Raw genomic sequence first — 27037 nt, 5'->3', positions numbered from 1 at the left:
GGGATAGATATATTGATTGGGCAGTGTATTAGGACTTAGTGTAGTAGTAGTGTATTAGTAGTTTAATAGCGATGTTTGTGCTGATTGGTTCCCTTGAAGTTGCTATTCCTCCTTTATCTTTTGGCAGATATATTATACTTTTTTAACCCTTTCTTTTCTAAATTTCCTTATTATGGAACCCTATATTTTGGAATATAGTTTTCACAATCTGTCTAGTGAATATGATAAACAGGTGGAATATATAAAGAACATTAAAACCTGTATCTTTCTGTAGACTGCAGGATGCCTCTTTAAAGCAGAAAACCTCTCTGACAGCTGAGGCAGAGGGCTGGTTCAGTAATGGATTTTGGAATAGGATCTGAACACTGCTCGGCTACTAACACTGAACAGGCTCTGTTAATCTTTACTTCCTCAAATAATATTTCAGGTCCTTGGCTGTCAAGAGGTGGGAACGTTTCCTAAAGAAAGACGACTTAGAGAAAATACAGAAGGGAAATGTGAGGAGGTAAATCATGACTCAAAGGCATTACTTCCCCTGCCCATGTGCATGAAGCATGGAGCTATGTGCCGGCTGCAGATTACATTTCACAGGAAGGTCACAGCTGAAGCTCAGGCCTGGATCAGACCCAGTGATGTAAATCTCCTTCATGCTGGGGGAGAGACGGGTTATGCCCTGTGGTTATTCCAGTAACACATTGGCTGATATCACAAAGGCCATCAGCAATATAGAGGCATTGTGCTAGCTGACTGTCTGTCTGGGTTCTGTTCAACATGCCATCATCTGCTAAGATTGACTGGAGGCACTAAGAATTGGCTATGAGCAGATCTCAGTACCAATAGGCATAGCTATTTGCTACTGGAGTAACAATTTTCCCATGGGAAAAATCCTTATGATCTACATTGGGTAAACTTACTGTAATTTAAAGGAAAATCTACAGGGTTGTTCAAAACTTTCAGTTAACCTTAATCTTAAGAGAGGAATAATGAATTGTGCATTGGATTTTTATTGCTTTGCAATTATTTGGGGAGGGTCTTTAAATCTTGTTAAAGCAGACCTTGAGTTGTCACCACAACTGTTGACAGGCCTATACAGAGTCCATACATATTGGTGTCTTTGATATGCTGTCCCTGCAGATACTGCCCACTGAGCCAGTCACTGGCAATATCAGACCTGCCTCAGCCAGTGATGAGCTGACCAGGCAGTTCCTACAGGGTTGGCATGCCATCGGAAGCAGAAAGAAGTGGGGTCATTTGGGGACCTGGAGCTATTGGAATGGCAGCAGCGGGGGATCAGAGCAGTCAAGTATGCTTTTATGTTTTAGTTTTGAAGCATCCATTTCTAAGGATAGTCACTGTTGACCTCACCGGCCTTTGCCACATGTGTACAGTCAGTGGGGGAACTGACCGGTTTCACTGCTAGAACAAAGTAACAGCAATGCTGAGAAAGTGCCATGCTAATTTTGGGTTGTCCTCTAAAAGTAGTTTCACTATAATTGGTTATCTCTGCTTATTCTTGTGCATCTTGTGATGCTTGTGAGGTTTCAGATTAACTTACACATTTATGCTTAGATTTGACTGTAAATCATGAGAATTCCTGCTTATGTTAAATCTAAATAAAGTAGTTTTTTTTACATATATACATGACCATGATTTCTGCTGCATGCTGGGTTACCAGAGTTCAGTCTCTAGGAGAGTATAATTGCAAGCCACCTTAATGGCATAATTACCGATCTACTCACTGAAACATGTGAGCCCTAAGAAATGGTGTTAGAAGGTGTTATGTCAAGTATTAAAAGGATAATTATCATATCAGACACAAGCTCAGTCTCCTAAATCACATCTTAAGTGACTGTTCTTTTTACACTTTGTCCAATCACTTCTCGGCTAATGTTAAAGCTTCTTTGGAGATTATTTCACCTACATGATCTCTTTAAAGGGGTATCCCCATCTGTACATTTATGGTATATCCACAGAATATGCTATAAATGTCTGACTGATGTAGGTCCAACCTCTAGGATTTCCTTCTTACCCAAGACTGAGGGCCTCCCAGCCCTCTATGGATTGATTTCACCCACTGAAGGTGATCGGGAAGCCAAAAACGGCTAAATGGGTTGATTAACACAGTTTATATGACCCTTATTGATATTAATTGAAGTTGCATAAACAATGCAATAGCAATGTAGGCTCTGTTTTTTACATAACATAGGGGAAACCAGCATAGATCACAATGCTATGCTGTATATGCAGCTTCCATTTATTTTCCTGGCAGCGCCAACACTGGAATACAGCATCAATTGGTGGTTATATTGTCAATATATTCCAAGAAAGAGGCAAATCCTCCAAAGCTTCTTTAAAAGGGAACCTGTCATCACTGTTAAGGACCTTTTACATGGGCCGCCTATTGAGCAAATGACTCAGCAAAGGACAGTTGTTCTCTATATTCGGCCCATGTTCGGCCATGGCTATCGCTGTATCCCAGTTTTCTAGGCGGTCCTCAGGCTGTATCCACCCTCTCCACGGAGCGGGCAGACAGCGGGAATCAGAAGCCGATAGTTTATGTTCATACGAACCCGAACCTCGGCCGGTTCGCTCATCCCTAATTCATATGCCATCATTTTCATGTTTGTGTGCCATGGACAGGGAGGCTTGGCAGGGCGGCTATTAAAACCTTGTAATGGCTAGGTCAGATTTACTTTCACACTATAATCAATGGGAGCTGGTCTTTGGAACCCCCTCTGGACCTGAAAGTGAATGGACCAAGGACCCATCAGCATTTTACTGCTAGTGGCCAGGAGTATTGCTGTGAAGAGGCTGTAGCTCTGCATCCCCCTTATCTGAGGATCAATGGAGGTACTGATAGTTGGACCCCAGTATTCAGAGGGTGAATAGCATGTGGTGGAATATTCTAGCAATCTGACCTTTTTGGACCCCTACTTAACCTAAGAATGGAGAGGCTGCAGCACTGATTCAGCACACTAACACCCATCAATAATATTCTATGAACAGTGGTGTTCTAGCCAACCCAGTTGTGCAGAGAACTGCAGCCATCCCTATTCACTTACATAGAGCTGTGCAGCATTTTCCCTGTACAGCAGGTGACTGGGCACCACTGTGAAGAGGCTGCACCACTGATTCAGGGTCTTACTTTTTTTTGTAGGATCTGTGGGGGTCCCAAAGATAGGACTCCCATTGATTGGAACTTAATGGCATATAATAGCAATATGCCATCACTTTATGAATTCTCATTTAACCCTAATATGTGTACAGAATGAAATTAAGTGGAAAACTTTTTTACGTCTAGTCATTGGAAATGAATTCAGCACACAAGATGGAATGGACTTTAAATAAACAACTTATGAAATTTTACAGGGTTAATGCCGTATGATTAAAGCTTTAAAGGGCAAGTAGTTCAGAAAGAGACATGTAAATATTAGTTTTCCTCTAAGTGACTGCATTTGATTTAGTAGCATAGTTGGCAATGAGGGAATTGGCTCACCTCTGTAATTTATTACAGGAGAGGAAGGATTGGAGGTCATGCAAATATGTAGGTCACTTAGCTCAGTAACTGATACTTGACAGCACCTTGTGGGACACGTGGAATGAATTGCCAGGGAGCAATGACCGATGAACAAGAGACTCAGATGGAATACCAAAAAAACACATTGCAGAACCATTGCGTTACTGGCCAACATGCCTAGCATTTCAGGTTAAATAAAGGTATTGGCAGTAAGTGGACTATCTTTAGTTCATTATTGTTTTATGAAAATTTTATGCATTGCATGCTACTTTCACAGAAGAACAAACATTCAGAAGTTACTTAGTCATATTTAATAGCTTATATGCATGTGTTATGAGATGTATGTACCTATATATGTCATTTTAGATGGGTGGGTTGGTATATATTGGTTTTCCAAGTAATCCCCGCTCCCATTCCAATAATGCTGACAACATTAATAATAGTGTTACATATTTTGATCAATTATTTCTACTCTATAGATCAAATCTACCAATTGCCAAATCAGGTTAACATACTGTAAAATTCATGACAATACTCACTCGCAGACAAACATCTTGGGCTCTGAATTTTTATAGCTCTCTACTTACTATTCCCCACACATAGTGCCCCTAATGGTAATAATGTACCCCTTATTGTCTCGCCTAGTGGGTTGGAGGGAGGGGTAGGGACCCTCTTCCCCCAGCTAAGTAAGTAGGTCACTCCAGTAGATGGAGAACTGCTCCTAGTAGGTAAATTCCCCCATTAGGTAGGCCCCCAAATAGCTAGTTTTTCTCATTAGGTAGGTGCCCCCGTAGGTAATTTTCCCAATAAAGTAGGTTCTCTGTATGTTTTCCCCCGGTAGCCAGGTTCATCCGAGTAGTTAGATCCCTCCCACACGCCAGGAGTAGAGATGATCGAACAGGGCCGAGGTTCAGGTTCGTACGAGCCCAAACCATCGGCATTTGACTCCTGCTGCCTTCCTGTTTCAGGGGAAAGGTGGAGACAGCCCGAGTACCGCCTGGAAAACAGGGATACAGCCTATTACTTAGGCTGTATCCCTGTTTTCCAGGCGGTACTCGGGCTGTCTCCACTTTCCCCACAGAACGGGAAGGCAGCGGGAGTCAAATGCCGATGGTTCAGCTTCGCACGAACCTGAACCTCTGCCCTGTTCGATCATCTCTAGCCAGGAGCCTCCACCTTACCTCATGGAACCAGTGCAGAGCCTTCTCCTTCCTGGTGGAGAGTGCAGGAATAACATTACCTCTGCCTCTGCCAGAGTGAGGAAGGGAGGCAGAGATGCTTCCTACACTCTTGAATAAGGTGTCTGAGTAATCAATGAGTTTTCTAGGTATGCTCTGTGAATCAGGTCAGGCCAAGGTAAGTCTGGAATTTCGTGCACTGTGCTGTAAAATATGTTGACACTAAATAATGACTGAGGGTGCCTTCACACCTTCATTACGCTGCGAGTCGGGTAGGTCCTGGCAGATCACTTTCACTCTGAACGACCGCTGCGTGTATGTAATTCTGCCGGCCCTTTAACCCCTTCAGCTGCTGCCTGGCTCCTGCTCCGCTCTGTATACATCACCTCTCCTCGCGGCACGGGTCCTGGCGTACTGCTCTCCCGCTCGGCCAATCAGTGTGTTGCCCTGCCGCAGCCACTGATTGGCTGGGCGGGAGAGCAGTACGCCGGGACCCGTGCAGCGAGGAGAGGTAATGTATACAGCGGAGTGGGAGCGGGAGCCGGGCGGGAGCTGAAGGGGTTAAGGGGCCGGCAGAATTACATACACGCAGCGGTCGTTCAGACCGCTGGTTCTATGTGGTGAAAGTGATCTGCAAGGTCCTGACAGACTCGCAGCGTAATCTACGCTGCGAGTCGCTAGGTGTGAAGGCACCCTGAAATCAATAAATAGCATAATAATCATAATCATAATAAGCAAATCAATATTATTTACTTTTCAATGTGCTCTCCATTTACTGCAGCTCAGAGACATGTCTTGACGTACATGGAAGATGCTCTCGCTCAGCTTCTGGAACATAAGGATGAGGTTGAACCCAGCAACATTACTAAGTTCTTCTCTGAGTAGTGAGTATAACTTGCTATGAATTATCTCCTTTATAGAAAATTATAATATTTATTTGTAAAGCGCCAACAGATTTTGAAGCTTTTTTTTTTTTTTTTAAATACAATGCAGGGTTTACATTTGCATACACACAATACAGAATAAATAATTAAATAAAAATACAAAAAGAATGAGATGGTCCATTTGCAGATGGTCCAGCCATTGTACCTATAATTGGAAAGTGCCTATAACTGTTAGGTGAGCCAGTCACCCACCCAAGTGCATAAACCCAATATAGCGTAAAAAGTGAGGGGACAACAGAAGGGGAGACAAATTAAGAGAAGGTTATTAGTGTGCCTGAAGAGATGAGTTTTAAGAACACGCTTGAAACTGTGGGTGTTGGGAATAAATTTAATTTCTTTGGGTAAAGCATTCCAGAGAACTGGTGCAGCACGAGAGAAGTCTTGGAGACAGGAGTGACAGGTTCTGACTATGGAAGATGTTAGTGTAAGATTATTAACAGAATATAGAAGTGGAGATTGTGATATTGATGGGGACGTTGAAATCACCCAAGACTATTGTAAAAAGGTCTGTGAATAAGTAGTGATAGAGCCAAGTGGCAAAGTGGTGAACATATTGTCAAGGTGAGCCCGGTAGACGATAACTAACAGCAACTCTGAGGGAAAGTGAGTGGAAAAGTCTGAGGGTGTGGGCCTCATAGGAGGGAAATAAAAGTGAGGATTCAGGGCAATGACCTGGAAGGTGCACTGCGGGAGAGAAGAACACCAACTCCTCCCACCATGCCTATCCTCAGATCTACGGGTGTGGGAGAGATGAAGACCACCATAAGAGCAGCAAAGGAAGCAGTATCAGATGGTTGTAACCAGGTTTCATTAATCCTGCTTACATTTTAAAAAGCAAGGAAACTTGGCACTCAGTTCTATCTGTATCCCCTAGCAAACTTGTGGCAGCTGAGAAGTTACCGGACCCTTTCTTTCACTGGATGAGCATCCAAAAGGTGGATCCCAAAGCTATCAGGCATTTATGTCATACCTAGTAATATGGGGCAGGGCATGTAACTAATTCAGGAGTGTAGGAAAACTGGCTGATAAGTCTGTTGGACATATAACGGCTGCAATGTCATCCAATTATAAAGACAACTCAAAGATGTAATTGATCATTTTTAGATGACCTTGCCGTTGAACCCTTATCCCATAGCTCCAAGTAGTTTCCACAGTCCCCAGTTGTACAAATAACATACAGGTACATATCTGAACACTCTTGCCATGTCCTGCACGTATTTGCTTCCACACCAAATTGGTATGCATTTGTCTTTGTCTGTTTGCCTTTATTTCCTACTCAAGCCTTCTGCATACTTAAATATGTTCATGTTCCAGATGATACTTTGGCACCATCGATTTCTAACTTATTATAAGCTTCTGTATCCCTTCTCTCATCTCTATGCTCAGCGACTTGAACCAAGCTTCCGAATCTCCCCTAGGGCTTGCTCTTCTCCCCTTGTTCTTCTTCTTCTGAGCCCATGCCTGTGACTGCTAGATTCCAGGTCACTTGTTTGATGTTCCCGCTTACGTACATTCACCTTGAGGGCATTGGAAACGTTTAATGATCTGTAGTTTACACGTTACAGCAAGAGAAAAGGCGCCTTTTGTTCTTTTCAGTTCTTGAACTTGGAAAGGTATTGAAATGTATGGTCTTTTCAGAATTTTGGGTAGGTCCTCTGCATTGATGGTCGATTGTAAGGTACTGCTAGATAAAATGTATTACTTTACATAGAATGTTTATGTGTGAAATATAATCTGACACATGGAGATATATAGTGATACATAATATACCAAATATCAATTTTCATTGAGAAAAAATGCAGTGCACATAGCTAACAGCTATGCCTCTCGAGTTCCCCAGGGTTATTCCTCAGGAAGAGAAGCCAACCTTTCTTCTACAGGAACAAAGCATCAGCATGTTAATATCCAACTTGCCCAATCTTTTTTGTCTGGAGACACCACCTTCCACGTTAGAGAGTTGGATGATTTTTATCTAATGTGTATATAATTCCAAACAAGAGAATGATACACTTCTAAAGGAATTTGTCCCCAGAACAGAGAATTACAACTGTGCACCTTAAAGCCTATAATACTGGCAAACCAGGGGATGTCACACAATAAACAGCCTCCAGCCAATTAAAGTGTTTTAAGAGACTTAAAGGGGGACTCCAGGTAGAGGTAAACAAAATTAGCTGCAGAAGTATATAGCATTGCTTACCTGTCTAACCCAGTTTTGAAACTACCAAAATCCATTTGCTTTAAGGATCTTTTTTTTGTATTGTGTGGCTGTACTCCCTGATTGAGCAGATGTACACAGTACTACAGGTTCCAGAATGCATTGCTTTCCCTCAGCTGTTCATCACAGTCCCCAACCCTGCCCATTCCTCGCCCAAATCTGTTGCAGAACATCTAGGCTGTGTTCACACATTGTAGTTTTTATTGTGTTACTGAATTATTTGCAGTACTTTATCATTTCATTGTGTTCCCACCCACTCAGCACACTGTATTTTCTACACACTACACAGCACACAGTTACTACCTGTAACACCACACAGCACTGTATTCTCTACCTGTAACACAACATAGCACAATGTATTCGCTACCTGTAACACCACACAGCACTGTATTCTCTACCTGTAACACATAGCACGCTGTATTCTCTACCTGTAACACCACACAGCACGCTGTATTCTCTACCTGTAACACCACACAGCACGCTGTATTCTCTACCTGTAACACCACACAGCACTGTATTCTCTACCTGTAACACATAGCACGCTGTATTCTCTACCTGTAACACCACACAGCACGCTGTATTCTCTACCTGTAACAGCACACTGTATTCTCTACCTGTAACAGCACACTGTATTCTCTACCTGTAACACCACACAGCACACTGTATTCTCTACCTGTAACACCACACAGCACACTGTATTCTCTACCTGTAACATCACACAGCACGCTGTATTCTCTACCTGTAACAAACCACAGCACACTGTATCCTCTACCTGTAACATCACACAGCACACTGTATTCTCTACCTGTAACCCCACACAGCACGCTGTATTCTCTACCTGTAACCCCACACAGCACGCTGTATTCTCTACCTGTAACACCACACAGCACGCTGTATTCTCTACCTGTAACATCACACAGCACGCTGTATTCTCTCCCTGTAACACCACACAGCACGCTGTATTCTCTCCCTGTAACACCACACAGCACGCTGTATTCTCTACCTGTAACACCACACAGCACGCTGTATTCTCTACCTGTAACAAACCACAGCACGCTGTATTCTCTCCCTGTAACACCACACAGCATGCTGTATTCTCTACCTGTAACACCACACAGCACGCTGTATTGTCTACCTGTAACACCACACAGCACGCTGTATTCTCTACCTGTAACGCCACACTGCACGCTGTATTCTCTACTTGTAACACCACACAGCACGCTGTATTCTCTACCTGTAACACTACACAGCGCGCTGTATTCTCTACCTGTAACACCACACAGCAGAATGTATTCTCTACCTGTAACACCACACAGCGCGCTGTATTCTCTACCTGTAACACTACACAGCGCGCTGTATTCTCTACCTGTAACACCACACAGCACACTGTATTCTCTACCTGTAACACCACACAGTGCTGTACTCTCTACCTGTAACACCACACGGCATGCTGTATTCTCTACCTGTAACACTACACAGCACACTGTATTCTCTACCTGTAACACCCCACACAGCACGCTGTATTCTCTAGCTGTAACACCACACAGTGCTGTACTCTCTACCTGTAACATCACGCAGCACGCTGTATTCTCTACCTGTAACACCACACAGCACGCTGTATTCTCTACCTGTAACATCACGCAGCACGCTGTATTCTCTACCTGTAACACCACACAGTACTCTGTATTCTCTACCTGTAACACCACACAGCGCGCTGTATTCTCTACCTGTAACACCACACAGCACTCTGTATTTTCTACCTGTAACACCACACAGCACACTCTATTCTCTTTCTATAACACCACACAGCCCGCTGTATTCTCTAACTGTAACACCACACAGCTAGCTGTATTCTCTGCCTGTAACACCACACTGCTAGCTGTATTCTCTGCCTGTAACACCACACAGCATGCTGTACTCTCTACCTGTAACACCACACAGCACGCTGTATTCTCTGCCTGTAACACCACACAGCACGCTGTATTCTCTACCTGTAACACCACACAGCAGGCTGTATTCTCTACCTGTAACACCACACAGCAGGCTGTACTCTCTACCTGTAACACCACACAGCACACTGTATTCTCTACCTGTAACACCCCACACAGCACACTGTATTCTCTTCCTGTAACACCACACAGCGCACTGTTACTACCTTGTTCTTCTCTGAAGAATAGATCTTAAAGGAGAAGTCCAGCAGAGGGGTGTTGAAACATAATGTCCCCATGCTCCCGGTAGCACCACTCTCGCCAATCTCAGACAGCCACTGGATGTCCTTTCCTCTTGGCTTCCTAGTACCTCATGGCTCAGTTCCCACTGCTGCAACGTCATGGCCCTGCTGATGTATTGCCCATTCAGGTGTCCCGTCCCAGTCACCTATTGGCTGAGTGGGCAATTCATCAGCCGGGTACGTGACGTTGCACGTAACACCACACAGCAGAATGTATTCTCTACCTGTAACACCACACAGCGCGCTGTATTCTCTACCTGTAACACTACACAGCGCGCTGTATTCTCTACCTGTAACACCACACAGCACACTGTATTCTCTACCTGTAACACCACACAGTGCTGTACTCTCTACCTGTAACACCACACAGCATGCTGTATTCTCTACCTGTAACACTACACAGCACACTGTATTCTCTACCTGTAACACCCCACACAGCACGCTGTATTCTCTACCTGTAACACCACACAGTGCTGTACTCTCTACCTGTAACATCACGCAGCACGCTGTATTCTCTACCTGTAACACCACACAGCACGCTGTATTCTCTACCTGTAACATCACGCAGCACGCTGTATTCTCTACCTGTAACACCACACAGTACTCTGTATTCTCTACCTGTAACACCACACAGCGCGCTGTATTCTCTACCTGTAACACCACACAGCACTCTGTATTTTCTACCTGTAACACCACACAGCACACTCTATTCTCTTTCTATAACACCACACAGCCCGCTGTATTCTCTAACTGTAACACCACACAGCTAGCTGTATTCTCTGCCTGTAACACCACACAGCTAGCTGTATTCTCTGCCTGTAACACCACACAGCATGCTGTACTCTCTACCTGTAACACCACACAGCACGCTGTATTCTCTGCCTGTAACACCACACAGCACGCTGTATTCTCTACCTGTAACACCACACAGCAGGCTGTATTCTCTACCTGTAACACCACACAGCAGGCTGTACTCTCTACCTGTAACACCACACAGCACACTGTATTCTCTACCTGTAACACCCCACACAGCACACTGTATTCTCTTCCTGTAACACCACACAGCGCACTGTTACTACCTTGTTCTTCTCTGAAGAATAGATCTTAAAGGAGAAGTCCAGCAGAGGGGTGTTGAAACATAATGTCCCCATGCTCCCGGTAGCACCACTCTCGCCAATCTCAGACAGCCACTGGATGTCCTTTCCTCTTGGCTTCCTAGTACCTCATGGCTCAGTTCCCACTGCTGCAACGTCATGGCCCTGCTGATGTATTGCCCATTCAGGTGTCCCGTCCCAGTCACCTATTGGCTGAGTGGGCAATTCATCAGCCGGGTACGTGACGTTGCAGCACTCCCGCCTGCAATTTTTTTTATTTTCGCGGGACTCCTTTAATTACAACAGCTGTATGTTTGGACTGTCTGCAAAAGCCAATTTAAAGCCAATCAGATGCCTCTCACACCTGCCTAAAATCTTTTTAACAATACTGTATATGTATAAAATAATAAGGTAATATAATGGCAAGCTAGATGGACCAGGTTGTCTTTTCTGCTTACGATATTTTATGTTTCTAACTGGGGGCTACAAAGGGGGCTTGCCAATATGCCCCATCCTTCTGTGGGCCATCTTAGGCATTACCTGTAATGAATGACATAATACACTTATCTGAAATTAGCTTCTAAAGGTTGTATTAGAAGGCCCAAGCTGTTTAGTAAACAAATTAGAAAACAATAGATAGGTGCAGCTCACAATTGAAGTACTGAATGGGTCGAGGTTTAACTAAGAAAGAGAACCCCTACCTAGAAGGGCCGATATGGAAAATATTGCAACAGGGAATTTTTAGTTCCTCTAGACCACAACAGCCCTCTTCTTCAGGTAAGATAATTTAAAATATAATTTAATGTTAAGAAATAAGAAATAATTCCAAATGTCTCCAAAATCATACAGTAAAAACAATGGTCAAACTCTATGTAAATAACACCAGGTCCCGGACAAATTGTAAACTCATATACCTCCTTATAATCTATGACAATTCGTTCTATGGTTATTCGTTCTATGGTGTTCGGACGATGGACAATGATTTTTAAGCATATTGGAATTGAACAAGTGTTTGGCCGTTCTTTAGCTGATCCCCAACATTAATGTCACCAAAAATTTCAAAAGACCACTTTGACATTAATGGGGGTCTGTCAGATCTCTGTTATAGTCTTTAGCATTTTACCAGACCAAATAGTATTGCATTGTGTGTTGTTCTGGCAACCAAGACTCCTAATAAAACCTCCAGCACAGCATGTGAACTAGGCCTTGGATGGCTGTACACTTTGGATATGGTCAGGAAAGTTTGACCAGATCCACTGACTCTAATATATGTGAAGCAGACAGCTTCTGCCTCTCAGGGGAGACGGAGACAAGGATTGTACTGGTTGGAATTTTAAAGTGTCCGTCCCTTTGTTTTCATGGATATAAGTGGCACCAGACATATCAAAATAACATGTTCAACTGAGCCACTACATGAGCAGACGCAGTCTTGAAGAAGACAGAACGATGATTTTGTATTTACGCTTGGTTTGTGTCATAGGCACTTGGTAATTAAGAGGTTAATAAGATTGACCCTATCTTTTCCATGTTACAAGCAATATCCTGTAACTATTTAGCAGATGACCCTGCACAACCTCCCAGAGCACAGAGTCAGGAGTGTTAGGAACAACTATTTGATGTCTGACTTGCCTATTAATATGCCTAAAACCATGAACAATCCAAGATGGGAGACACCGCGCATTATCTCTGTGATGTCAGTTTCTCCTAGTGAATGGATATGTTAAACACAAAAATATGTGAAATGTACCTGGTTAGTTAATGTTTTTCTGCAATCTGTTGGGCAATATTTTTCAGTGGCATACAAATAACTAGTATCCTTGTTATGAGGTAATATTTGTATTTTTACAATAACCATTGCATTAAACTTCATATTAAAGGAGAAGTCCGGCCATGAATTTGATCAGGAGTATGAGCGGCACCGGGACCCCCGCCAGAAGGCATTTTCAACATTGGGAAATGCCATTAGCAAAAAAGCTATTACATACATGTAGATTCCTTTTCACTTTTAAAACTTATGGAGATTTCAGCTGTCACTCCAAGTAGGGCATAAAATCAAGAGGGCATGTTTTTTGTGGATCAGTGTCTGTGTAACTCCACATTAGAATTGGGAAATCCAGTGATCTGAGTGACTGTGAACAAGTACCAGATTAGGAACCAAGATTTCACTGCCAACTATGTGGTGATTTCTAATGTAAAGCTGTGGAGGGTATACTGAGAATGGCATGATCAAGGTACCCCAATAATGAAATTTCACTTCCTATATAGGACCTCTGTTTCTATAGTGAGTATGGTCAGCTATTGCATATAAAAGCCTATATTTTACCGACCCCATGTTTCTTTATATACGCAGCTAAGCTATCTTGGATCATGAACTGTGTAAGTGATAAAGCAGCTTGTGTATCTGTTAGATGCCATAGGGCTGAAGTGACAGCTGGGACTTAATACTTGGCATTCTGTTCATTAAAATCCTTTTAAGGGGCTCTGTATATCTTATGGCTGATCTGAACGTGAAATTAATTTGCTTCAATTGTCTCTCTAGGGGTGGATTTTAAGAATACCCAAGTAGCAGTCTTTATGGACTTACACGTGTGTACATACATTGAGGGGAGCAGAAGGATAGACACCTGACAGACGTTCTTGTGATCCCCAATCCTGAGTTACAGCAAAGACTTTATTTCCAAGTAATAGAAGTACACTCCTGGGCATTGCGCCACCCCATCTGCTGTTCAAGCTGCTATACATTTATTAATGCTGATAAATTGCCTTATATGCCAAACTTGTTGGTTCAATAGGTCCATCTAAATGAAATTCTTAAAAAATCAGGGTATTGCAAAATCACAAAAAGCCAACTCACCCCTCCTGCTCCTCTAACTGGGTGCTTAGACAGAGCTGGGGCAAGTGGTCTTGTCGACAGTATAATGTTATGCATTAGTGTGGTAGTGCGGCCATTTCAATGTTTGTAATAGGTGCTATTGCTAAGATTTTCATTGTTTGTAATAGCTACTATTGCTAAGAGTTTTATTGTATTATGAGGGTTAATCTTTACATTTCTAAGAATGTTAATGTTTAATAAAGTTTTGTATTGTATATAATATAGTGGTTGTACTGACATGTAGACGTAGCCATGACAAAGTACATTACATGTGACATAGCCATTGGTTTGTCTCTGCTGCATAAGAATACTGGCTAACAAAGAGGAAAGATAGGGTCCTTTTATGCTAAGTTTACACGGAGCGATTATCGGGCGAATTTACGCGATAACGCTCGAATTCGAACGATAATCGTACGTGTAAACGCGGCGAACGATCGAAAAATCGTTCATTTTGATCTTTTAACATGTTCATAAATCGTCGTTCGTCGATCGCAAAAAAATTGCCGATCGTTCCGTGTAAACAGTCGTCGCGCAATAGTCCGGCCGCCCGCAGCCCTGCCCGCCGCCCGGCCCCCCGCTCGCAGCCCGGCCGTTTGAAATTCCCGGCTCCCCTCTTCAGCCAATCAGTGCACTGAAGAGCGGAGCCAGGGATGTCTGAAGACCTGCTGTGCGGAGCAGGTAACGTATGACCGCGGGCCGGCGGGGGCGATCGGAGCGACGGCGACGGCGATCAGAGCGGCGGGGGTGGCGATCGAGCCGGCGCAGGGGCTGCGGATGAGCGGGGGGCCGGGCGGCTGGACTATCACGCGACGACTGTTTACACGGAACGATCGGCGAATTTTTTGCGCACGACGATTTGATGACATGTTGAAAGGTCAAAACGAACGATGTCTCGTCCGTCGTTTGATCGTTCGCTGCGTTTACACTTATGATTATTGTTCGAATTCGATCGTTATCGCGCAAATACGCACGATAATCGTTACGTGTAAACGCACCATTACAAGACACGGCCAGGCCGCACGATTACTGCATTGTGCCTATTTAAATGTATTGCTATCTGCTGCACATCTACTGTTTGCGCAGGGAGATAGCAATTAGTTTTGCTGCCACACAAAAGGTGTGATCAGCGGACGATTGGGCGTTTTCCCATTCCTGGGCTCATCACTGACACTTTGTTAATAGACTTTAATGTAGCACTTTACTGTCGTATTTTGCTATTTTTCAATATAGCCTAATTTTGTTAGAAAATCCACTAATTTGGCAGAAGGTCCATAAAACGTATTTATTTTTTTTATTTATTTATCTGGCTTTAAAATTTATAGCCTAGCATGTAAAACTGTACAGTGGCAGCTGGCACATTTTGAATGTTATTCCTTACTCATTACTATTGCACTGGAAATACAGCAGGTGGTGTAGCACAGAGCTCGCTGGATGCAATATTGCTCTGTTTGTGTCACATGTCTTTGTCAAGTATCTGTTTCAGTGATGCAAACTACTTCTGAAGCTAGCATTCTGCAATACTACCGTAAGACCTTACTGAACAGTGTAGCAATACTGGCAAAAGTTGATACAGGCGGTAAAGTACAAGACTTGTAGTGGGCAGTAAAATTGCTTAGGTGATAGGGAATGCAAAAGAACACAGTTTTACAAATGTAGAAGCTGCTTGTAGAAGAGTCATGTGATCAAATCTTTAGTTCCTTATATGTGACCAATGCCCAACAATGTTAACCCATGCATTCACAATATGCCTCAGTGTATGCTGTTTAACAGGTAAAGAAGCAATCCATACAATACCCAAAGCTAGTGTAATATGCTTACTAAACTATTCCTCAGACACAAAACTCTGGGATATGGGTACCCAGCATCTGCAAACTCCACTTCTTTAAAAAACAAAAAAAAACTAAAAACATAAAAAAATAAACAAAACAAAAACATAAAAATTCATATAAAAATGCAGGGTAAGTTATACCTGTCAGTAGGGAAAAAAAAGTTTTTAAAAGTTTTGATTGGTTGCAATTGAACACTCAGACTCCAACCAATCAGGAGAAGGGGTTGGGAGAAGTCCACAGGCAGCGGATTCTCATTTTGATTTAAGGAAGTAATGTTTTAAAAGGGTATCACACATCACGAGTTTAGATAACGCATGTCAGGAGCAAAATGTTCTGGAAAATTATTGGAAAATGATGTGAACTGTACCCTGTAGGTGCACTTCATTGTGTGTTGTGGATGAGAAGTTATAGCTGCTAGCAGGTGTGCTCTTTCATATTACCCCCCTTCCTTGTTTTATAACGTGATCCGGTGTTTTTCCCTATTCACCTGCCCCCTTGTGACCTGTATGCAACCTCTCCCCCTCAGTTGTAGTATCTGCAGAAACATATACTCTTGGCTTTGTGTTCAGAGCTTGGAGGAAGCTTATCGGTGAGGGCACTGCAGGGGAGGGCGGCAGTTTTAGCAGGTGCCTCACTGTAAATCAGAATACGTGTATAATTCTATCCCTACGGCTATTTAAACAGTATTTTCTACCGCAGAGGCTATAAAATAATTACGTTGTTTTGTTTTAACTCAGCCGCCACATTCCTGAGAAACTTGTATCTTTTCTTCAAGTGGTGTAGAAGTTCAGTGTATTATTACCGTCTGTTCAGCTTCACAAGCCCATGACCACATCAGTCAAAGGACCCTACAATTCACAGGGGATGTGGAAGGCATTGCAGTAGCATTCACATGAATGCTACAGTTCTTTTCCCCAGTTCTACCTTCATGTATCTACTAATACTATTGCTACAGATTTTCAATGGTTATACCAAATAAATGCACTTTTCTAGTTTAAAAAGCGCCAGCATTTTGATTGGTGTCTTGATTATCGAAAGATATTGACAGTCACGGTTCAACCTTGAAAGGTATTAAATTAAATTTATTAAATTTATTGAAAAGGTTTTTTTTTCCCTTTCTTAAAACTGCAAAATACTCATAGAGAGAGCACAGGGTTGATTTTCATGCACAGATGGGTGACCAGCCCTGTATAGTTTTTGTTATCTGCTGATTTTTGTCAAAATCAGCATTATATTTCATCAAAGATCAAAGCTGTCCCAATTTTTTTTTCTATCAAAGTGATAAATATGTGATCACTGGGAATCCACAGGGTTTCAATTATTGTTTTCATAAATCAGTGGTAATTGTGGTGATAAACTTTAGTAATTTATCTTAATATAGAAAAATGCCCCTTTTCTATATCAGACTCTTCTGCTTCTCCCTCTATCGCTCTCATTGACCACCTGTTCCCAGTTCACTGGTAAAATCCATCATCAGAGGTGACAGCGGTTTATCAGCTCACTAATGGATTAATTTACAGCTAATGTTGAGCGAACCTGTCAAAATGTTTAGGTTCTGCAAAGTCATCCAAACCTTAACGCTCAGCGTTTGATTCCCCATGGTTGCAGAAGTTGAATGTCCTCCTAGGGAGTCCCAGATACAGCAACAGCCTAGGCGTTCGAAATAAGATAATGTTAGAAAACCCGAAAATTTTGACACTAGAGTTTTTACAGCCCATAGGTCTAGAAAAAGGAGTTTGGTTACCTTACCCAAGTACTAGTTTCATAGCTTACACTGCTTAATACTGATATGTAATGTCCTTATTCATCTAGAATGAAACAGATCAGGACAACTGTACTATAATACTTAACCAACCAAAGAGGAACTGGTATTTGTGATGCCAACTGTATTTTCTGCAATGTAATGGAGGAATGCTTAACCATTCGATAAGGAGCTCAGTACTTAGCCTTAGCAAGTAAAACAATGTATACTGATGACAAGTGAAGTTCTACAAATACCTGTGAATGCAGGATGAACGTTTCTTTCTGCAGCTGAGCTTATGTTACCGAAGGAATGATGAGTAACATGTGAACTGTAATGCTCTTGCATGTTCACCTACTACGGTTCAGTGCCAGGCCACTGTCCCTTATTACCAACTCACAGGTATGTAGGTTCATGTTTGTTCGGCCTACAATTGCTTCCTCTGAGTATTTTCCAGCAGCTGTCAAGGCTGTCATTCTGCATTGGAAGTGGGTTGCTGAGCATGGATTTTCCAGGACAGCATGTGCCTGCCAAACCAGTAACTAAAAGAATCCAAGGCGAAGTGAACCCCCTTATAACCTTAGCCACCCCCAACTCTCAACCTGCCATCTATCTATTGGCTGTTCCCTTCTGCTATGTAGTAAGTTTTTCTTTCTTTTTAGAATGTGACCTAGAGGAGGGGACAGTGCCCGATGCCTCGCACACAACAATGGAAGGTTTAGTTATTGCACACCCCACTGTGTTACGCTGATCAAAGCCATATTCTCTTTTCTTACTCTGTGCAGCTATTTGACAGCAGACCCTGTAGGCAGATGACCAAAAGACTTTCAACTTACTGACCTCTTCAGGCCAAACAAAACAAGAGAAGGGGAGGATAAAGAGCTTTAAATGGCCTCTTTGTCACCAAAAGGGTCATTGCGACATAGCAGTATTGTAAATTGTCAGCCACAAAGGGGTTAAGTCTTACTGCAGCCTAAAGCTATTGTCCTACTTTAAACATTTTGTGTGTGTCAGCACATACTACACACATGAACTGTCATGGGGTATTCTGTAGCACTGGTAAAGCATAGGTAAGTCATTGTTTCAAGGTATTGGTTGGTTTGGCTAAATATTTAACACTATAAAAAGCAACTTTACAGAAGTCGTTGCATATTAGGCTATAAAAAGGGTCTAAGATCTTTGAAACGATTGTCTGGTTAAGGTAACCTTTTAGGGGGACTCCGAATTAGTACAAAGAGGTCCCTGTTGAAGAGCCTTATTTATCTGCCTGAACTAGATTGCCTACAAAAAGCACCTCTTATTTTACCGGACCCACAATGTAAATATATTATATTGACCAGTGGTTTCAGTGGGAATGTTGTAATGCTTTATTTCCCTGTGATGGCATTGCTGAGGCAACAGATATGGCAACAGATATGGCTGCAATGGAGCTCCTTGAGAGAAGAAGCCAATTACAGGTTAAGCTGGCCATGTATATAACATAGCTGTCGGCTGAATGCTTGTATGCTACTCCTCCTAATACTTATATACACAAGCCCAGTTGGCTTATCTCGCGGAGAACAAAAGGATTGGCCAGTTGAAATCCAACATTTCACAATCTTTCTTCCCCTCAACATCTGCTGAGTACAGATGAGAGGCCATCACACGGATACAGTCTCATAATTCATAAGTACCGAAAATTCTGAAACGCACTTTTTTGTTTATGCCCTAATAAAGAAGAAGATTATTTTATGACAAGAGTTGTGCTGAAAATCTTTTTTCCTTTGCATGTATCTTGGAGGATCTGTAGATCGTCTGGGGAGCCCACAGGACTTTTCAACATGTTGAAAGACCAGGATGAGTATATGGGCTGATCGTTGCCTTTTAACACTAGCTATTACACCAATCGATTATTGCCCGTAACGAATGATAATCACTTGGTATAACAGGGCCTTTAGTTCACAGCAGCTCTTCACAGGCACAATTGAGCTGGTAATCACTTGTTTTCTTTGTAACAATTCCCAATCACCAGGGGCGGAACTACCGCCGTAGCAGCCGTAGCGGCTGCTACGGGGCCCCTAGCATCGGGGGGCCCGTGGTCTGGGCCCCCGGAGCTTACTGCCTACAACACCCGGTGGCCGAGCGGGCCTCCCGGGTGTTCAGTGTTCTGATTGACAGCGCGAGAAGCCATAGGCTTCCCGCCCTGTCAATCACTCTTGTGACCGCAAGCAGCATTTGCTTGCGATCACAAGAGTGTTGCCCCCGCCCCCGACAGATCAGCAGCTTCCAGGCGAAGTCCCGGGCAGCGACATCACTGAGGTCAGTGTGCGTCGCTGCGGCTGGGACTTCCGGTACAGGAAGTGACGCGCACCCTGTACTGGAAGTCCCAGCCACCGCGGCGCACACTGAGCTCAGTGGTGGCGCTGCCCGGGACTTCGCCTGGAAGCTGCTGATCTGTCGGGTGCAGATGAAGAGAGAAGAAGAGGCCTGCGACCGACGGGGGATCGTGTGGTTAGGTGAGTTGTGAGTTTTTTTATTTTTATCAGAGGGGAACACTGGGGGCTGTATATATATGGGGGATGCACAGCACTAGGGGCTGTATATATATATATGGGGGATGCACAGCACTAGGGGTTGTGTGTGTGTATATATATATATATATATATATATATATATATATATGGGAGAGGCACAGCACTGGGGGCTGTATATATGGGGGAGGGACAGCACTGGGGGCTATATATATGGGGGAGGCACAGCACTGGGGGCTGTATATATGGGGGAGGGACAGCACTGGGGGCTGTATATATATGGGGGAGGCACAGCACTGGGGGCTGTATATATAGGGGAGGGACAGCACTGGGGGCTATATATATGGGGTAGGCACAGCACTGCGGGCTGTATATATATGGGGGATGCACAATACTGGGGGCTGTATATATATATGGGGAGGCACAGCACTGGGGGCTATATATATGGGGGAGGCACAGCACTGGGGGCTATATATATGGGGTAGGCACAGCACTGCGGGCTGTATATATATGGGGGATGCACAATACTGGGGGCTGTATATATATATGGGGAGGCACAGCACTGGGGGCTATATATATGGGGGAGGCACAGCACTGGGGGCTATATATATGGGGGAGGCACAGCACTGGGGGCTATATATATGGGGAGGGACTACACTGGGGGCCATTTGTAAGGGGAACAACACAGGGGGCAATCTATAAGGAGGACGTCACAGAGGAGGCATCTATAAGGGTAACTACACTGCAGGATGTATATAATAGGGCATGCGCAGAGGGGGGGGGATTTATTTTGGTGGACTAAACAGAGGGGTCATCTATAAGGGGACTACACAGAGGGGGCCATATACTACAGGGCAGGGATAGGGAACCTTGGCTCTCCAGCTGTTTAAAAACTACAGCTTTAGCTTTGACTGTCTACACATGATGAGAGTTATAGTTTTGCAACAGCTGGAGAGCCGAGGTTCCCTACCCCTGGTATAGGGGATGCACAGAGGTTGTCATCTACTATAAACACAGGGGGGCTCTCTACTATAGTAGATGCACACAGGGCCATCTATGTGGAAGACTGAACAAGGGACTATCTATAAAGAGCCAGGGCTACCCACTGAAAGAGGGCTTAAAGGGGCCAAAACAGATTTGCAGTGTGTATAGAGATGAGGATGGTGCCAGAGTGAGGAGCCTAATATGTCTGTCTGGCAGATTCTGTGGATTCGTGGCTCGGAGAAGTTCTCATAATGGCCCAGGACAGATGGAGAAGAAGATGAAAAGGGAAGAACTCCGATCAGAGGAGAAGTCCCCTGTGAGTCAGTAAATATATTTGCACTGTAATTTATATGTAGTACAGACCCTGTGTAGAGCTGGGTGTGTTGACGGTGTAGTGGTCGGTTGAGGGGGGGGGGCCAATTAAAAGTTTGCTATGGGGCCCAGCCATTTCTAGTTATGCCCCTGCCAATCACTGACCTGAGAACTACGATGCAGGGGCCTAGGGACCTATAAACATAAAGAGAGGGGGCCAGAACAAGGGCAGGAGAGGTTAAATGTATAAGAAGAGGAAGGAAAAAATTAAAAAACGATTAGGAGAGAAAAAATGTTGGTGTGTGTGTGTGTGGGGGGGGGGGGGGGGGGGGACTGGGTTTATGAGGAGATTAGCAATTAAAAGCATTTGATACTCATCTGATATTTTGGACTCAATTGAACCTAGTTTGGATTCTGTCAGTTATAAAGTTGAGCAATCCGATCCTCCATATGGTAAATGTCCTCAACATAAGGTCCCTAAAAAGATAAAAAAAAGGGAAAGATAAAAGCAACCTAAAGTGGTATCCATTCCCGGAGTTAGGGCATGGTTGTTAAAAAACAGGAAGAGGGGGGGGGGGGACTTACAACTTAAACTGGCACAGGCATGCCCCTACTACTCGACAAAGTGCTGGAAGAAAGAGTAGTGGGTGTGTGATAAGATAAGAGAGTGTGAGGCACCTAAACCAGTGATTAGATAACAACAGAACAGTAAAACACACAAGTTAACCCTTTATACCTTCAGCTGTGCAATTAGAATTGGGGAAAGTGAGACACCAAGTGGTGATAATGCTGAAAGGCATTCATCATCCCAGATTGTGACACCTAACAGTTACCTTTTGACAGGTGTAATACAGGACTTAGGCTGCACTCACACGTCCCATAAAATTGACAATTTTAGGTACCATTAAATTGAATGCAGCCATTTATGGGGTGAACGTTATTTTTTCCTGACTTATCCTTGAACAAGTATGTTAGAATTTTAGTATGTATGACCTTTTCAGAGTAAATTAATTGTTGGCCTATCCACACATCAATAGCTGGTTGGATGCTGACACCCAGCACCCCCCACGATCAGCTGTTCTGCAGAGCCCTGACTCCTGAAGTAAACACATACCTCCCAAGTGTCCCTCTTTTGGAGGGACAGTCCCTTTTTTGACCCATGTTCTTCTGTCCCTCTTTGCCCCTTACATGTCCCTCTTTTTTACCTTTTAGAAAGTGTCTGGTTTCTTACTTTATAATAGACCTTGCCTAATATTCTATCATGTGGTGCAAGATCCAAAAAATTGTTATATTCAGAGGAATTACACACATCATTTCACACATGCAGATCCTATGACTCCATACACACTGTGCCACTATGATCTGCACCACAAAAAATGATTAAGCCACTGTGCGTCCATGTCACCTACTTGAATCAGTGGGTCTCTGTAAATACGGCCAGTTACTGACACACATTGGTAATCCTGTCCATGGCTACAGGTCTGTGAATGGGACCTAAGCATACATGATCTGCTGCTAATGTAACTAAATGCATGCATCAATCTGCAGTAGATCCTGTAAATATGTGCGAATACATCCTTGAATTAAAAAGTATAGAAATGTTTGTAAAATTTTCCTAGACTGAACCACTAGTGTCCCTCTTTGGCCATTTAAAAAGTTGAGGTATGGTAAACAGTATAAGGAGCCAGAAGCCTCAGCTCTGTACATTGTGTAGTGGCAGCACAACTCCCGATCACTTCATAATGAAAATCCATCACATGAAATCTGGTCTGGATAAGGCTGGTCTTTCGGAGATGACTTTTATACAAAATATCAGTATTTTGGGTTTGTTATTTCTTAGAGTGACCAGTTTAAAAAAAAAAAATTCCATGCTGCCATGAATCCTGATTTCCTAAGCAGTGGGGTCTGTTTGTACCAGGTGATTTATATTTTTTCATTGCCTTGTGTGTAATTATTGCAGATTTGCTGTTTTATTGGATTTTCTTGTTTTGTTTCAGTCTTGTGATAATTTACTGTGTTTTTTTTTATTTTTTATCATCTTCGTTATTCCTTGAGGGAAATCTCTGAATAGGACGCTGATTTTCTTCCTGGAGTCAGTCAAGACATGTTGACTTGGCACAGAAGTGAAGAAGGGGTTTGAGTAGGGGTGGTACCTGGCATCTTATGACCTTTTATGTTGCTTGTCTACAGGTTTTTGTGATTGCTTAAACGTTTCTCCTGCCCTGGCAGAGGGCCCACACCTAATTTTAAGACAACCTGAGACAATGGATCTCATTGAAATGTGTCTTTTTGCCTGAGGCACGGGCAGCCACATAGGCCGCACTGTACTACATTGCTTGTGTTTCCTGTCCGCCTGATCATAATGTTCTTTATATCCATGTGTACTGAACAGTACAGGTGTCTAGGAATCACATTGGACTGGCACACCAAGTGTTAATCAGTCGGCTTCTGTGCTTGGCATTTCTTTAGAACAAAAGGTCTATACTTGATCTCTCGTGATATTACATAGCTATTTTAAACAGTTTTCAATAAGCTGCACTGATAAACTACTTCGTAATAACTAGTCTTAGATGTGGATCATTGGCACAGTATTTCCATCAAGGAATTCTATATATTACCCCTTTGTATTCATATTATGTAAATGTCAATAATGTGTATTCATATGCACCAATCAGGTAAAACATAACAGGGATTTTACTCTGACAGGTGAGGTGAATAACATTGTTTTTTAAGGAACATTGGTTCCCTTCAAGGAGTGGAATATGGTTGACAGCGAGTGAACATGCAGTTTAAGTTGTGTGTTGTAAGCAGGACTGTGGAGTCTGTGTCTGATTTGGAGCTAGTTTTGGCTGGAGTTGGAAAAAATTGTACCGACTACGACTCCAGCTTTAAAAAAATCTTTAAAAAATGTAGAATTGAATTTTGATATGAATTTTACAAGTTTTGCTCATGAATATACAGTATATTGTGAGTAACATTCTAATAGGACACTGGCCCTATTAGATAAGGGTGGTCAGGGAATATATCAGTAATAGGTCACTGGGCCTATTACATAAGGGTGGTCGGGGAATATATCAGTAATAGGACACTGGCCCTATTACATAAGGGTGGTCAGGGAAAAGTTGTCGGTCACTATTTGGCAGTTTGTTTCTGAGCTGGAAGAGTCCATTGTGTGTGTGTGTGTGGGGGGGGGGGAGATCTGTGCTGTTCTCTTCCTGGATGCTGGATGACTATATGAGCAGCAGTGTAATATGAAGATATCCTGTGTAATATAGAGGAGGAGGAGAAGACATAAGTAGTGTAGCAGTAACCTCTTCTGTCCTCTGTGTGGTGTTTTCTCTCTGGGAGAAGATTGTGTGTTTTTCTTCAGTGTTCAATGGCTGTAGCTGTGTGTGTGTGTGTGCTATGTCTGCAGTAGGCTGTGTGTGCGCGCTATGACTACAGCAGGCTGTGTGTGTGTGCTATGGCTGCAGCAGGCTGTGTGTATGTGTGCTATGGCTGCAGCAAGCTGTGTGTGTGTGCACGCACACTATGGCTGCAGCAGGCTGTGTGCTATGGCTGCAGCAGGCTGTGTGTGTGCTATGGCTGCAGCAGGCTGTGTGTGCGTGCGCTATGGCTGCAGTAGGCTGTGTGTGTATACTATGGCTGCAGCAGGCTGTGTGTGTGTGTGTGTGCTACGGCTGCAGCAAGCTGTGTGTGTGTGCTATAGCTGCAACAGGCTGTGTGGGTGTATGTGTATGCTATGGCTGCAGCAGGCTGTGTGTGTGTGTGTGTGTGTGTGTGTGTGTGCATGCTATTGCGTGCCCCCACAGTGACCTTCTATATCACTGTGTGACCTCTATATCACTATGTGTGACCCCTCTCTATATCACTATGTGTAACCCCCGATATATCACTATGGCTGACCTCTGTATCACAGGGATCTGGCATTGTTGGCAGTGTTTCTTTAAGTATGGGGAATATTTAGTTAGAAACATAGAATATTGTCAGCAGGAAAAAATCACCTGCTCCATCTAGTCTAGTTGTGAGTAGTTCAGGAGGCTGGAGACTGGATGCATCCACTGCCCACACAGGAGAAGCTGCTTTATATGTTTCCTTATTCCCTCAGAAGTCGCCCCAGGAGAATGTAGGACATTAGGGAGAAGCTGCTAAGCCAGTGTGATAAATAACTCCCCTGGTATATGACTGGCCATTTATGAAGGAGCAGGAGTCTAAGTCGGGAGTCGGAGTCGGTCCTGATAAAATTCAGGAGTCGGAGTTGTAGTCGGTCCTGATGCAGCTTACTGACTCCACAGCCCTGGTTGTAAGTGGTAAGAAATGGGCAAGAAAAAGGATCTGAGGGCCAAATTGTAATTGCTAGATGACTGGGTCATCACATTCCCAAAATTGCAGGTCTTGTGCAGTGTTGCTGGCATGATCTACCAAAAGTGGTCCAAGGTCCAACGGTAAACATGCGACAGGTTTGGGGTTGTCTAAGAATCACGGATGTGTAAAGCTAGGGATGGCTAGGTCATCTGTTTTGATCCATCCCACTGCTACTGGAACACAAATTGCTAAAAAATTTACTGCTGGCTATTAGAGAAAGATGTCAGAAAACATCACAGCTTGCTGCATATGGGGCAGTGTAGCCACCTACTGGTCAGAGTGTCCATGCTGACTTGTGCCTACCACCAAGAGCGCCTGCAGTAGCGTGTGATCACCAGAACTGGAGGATGGACCATTGGAAGAAGATAGCCTGGTCTGATGAATCATAGGTTTATTATTTTTACAGACCGTGGTGTGTTTTCTAATGTGGGATGGAATAGTAGGTTTGCCTCTTAAGAGATTATGTGAGGTAGACGGCTATTCACCAATCATGCTTTTTATCCATTGGAAGCATCATGTAAGATTTCCAGTAATTTTACCCCACAAAAGTATAAATGGTGGTGTGGTGAGCCCCCGGTGGTAAATTTAGGTGCAGCATTTTGCCTTTTTTAAATTAATTTAAATTCATTTTTCCATGTTTTTGAGAACTGGCTGGTGAATCATGATTATTTCTGGATGTTTTCTGTCAAGCCCAGGCAACTACCTACTCCTAGACTGAAATTATACATATGTGTAATTTTCCTTCAATTTCTGGGCACAGTTTTTACATCTATATGTTTTTCTTGAATGTCATAACAACTGTGGATGCTTCCAGATGCCTCACCATTTCTGTAAACATGCCCTTCATCCAAGGCCTGTCTTGCTCCAAGTATAGTCGGTAAAAGAGGCAACTTCCCGCTGAACTCTGTCAACATGTTGGGTCTTCCAAGTAAAACTAAAACCTACTAATAGCTTTAAACATTTTCTTTTTACTTTTCTGGTGTACAATGGTTGTATGGTGGCCCATGTAAATTTTAGAAATATACTTCAGGAAATACTAAAGCGAGGGGAGTTAAGAGTATGACAGTCTTAAATTAGGCCCCACCCCCACAAAGCCCACTGAATTTACTAAAAGGTGCACAACTTGTAGGTAAATCAGGTGGGACCTGAGCCTGCTGTGAGGGAGGTGCAGAAATTTTCACCTGCTCTTGAGCCATGATTTACGCCTGCTAGCAATTGTAAATCATGGTAAATCAAGCATGGGAAG

The 27037-nt window shown here is 43.3% G+C and overlaps 1 protein-coding gene across 4 annotated transcripts in view; it reads left to right on the top strand.

Moving 5' to 3' along the window:
* CSTPP1 (centriolar satellite-associated tubulin polyglutamylase complex regulator 1) overlaps positions 1-27037 on the top strand; it is a 113593-nt gene that overhangs the window by 41465 nt on the left and 45091 nt on the right. For all 4 annotated transcript variants that reach the window (XM_069965874.1, XM_069965873.1, XM_069965872.1 and 1 more), the window contains one exon: positions 5477-5579. In XM_069965874.1, the coding sequence (XP_069821975.1) occupies positions 5477-5579 (103 nt within the window). The remainder of the gene's footprint in view (positions 1-5476; positions 5580-27037) is intronic.

The sequence above is a fragment of the Dendropsophus ebraccatus genome, chromosome 4 (assembly GCF_027789765.1).
Source record: "Dendropsophus ebraccatus isolate aDenEbr1 chromosome 4, aDenEbr1.pat, whole genome shotgun sequence".
In the NCBI taxonomy this organism is placed as follows: Eukaryota; Metazoa; Chordata; class Amphibia; order Anura; family Hylidae; genus Dendropsophus; species Dendropsophus ebraccatus.
This window is presented reverse-complemented; position numbering and strand designations above follow the sequence as displayed.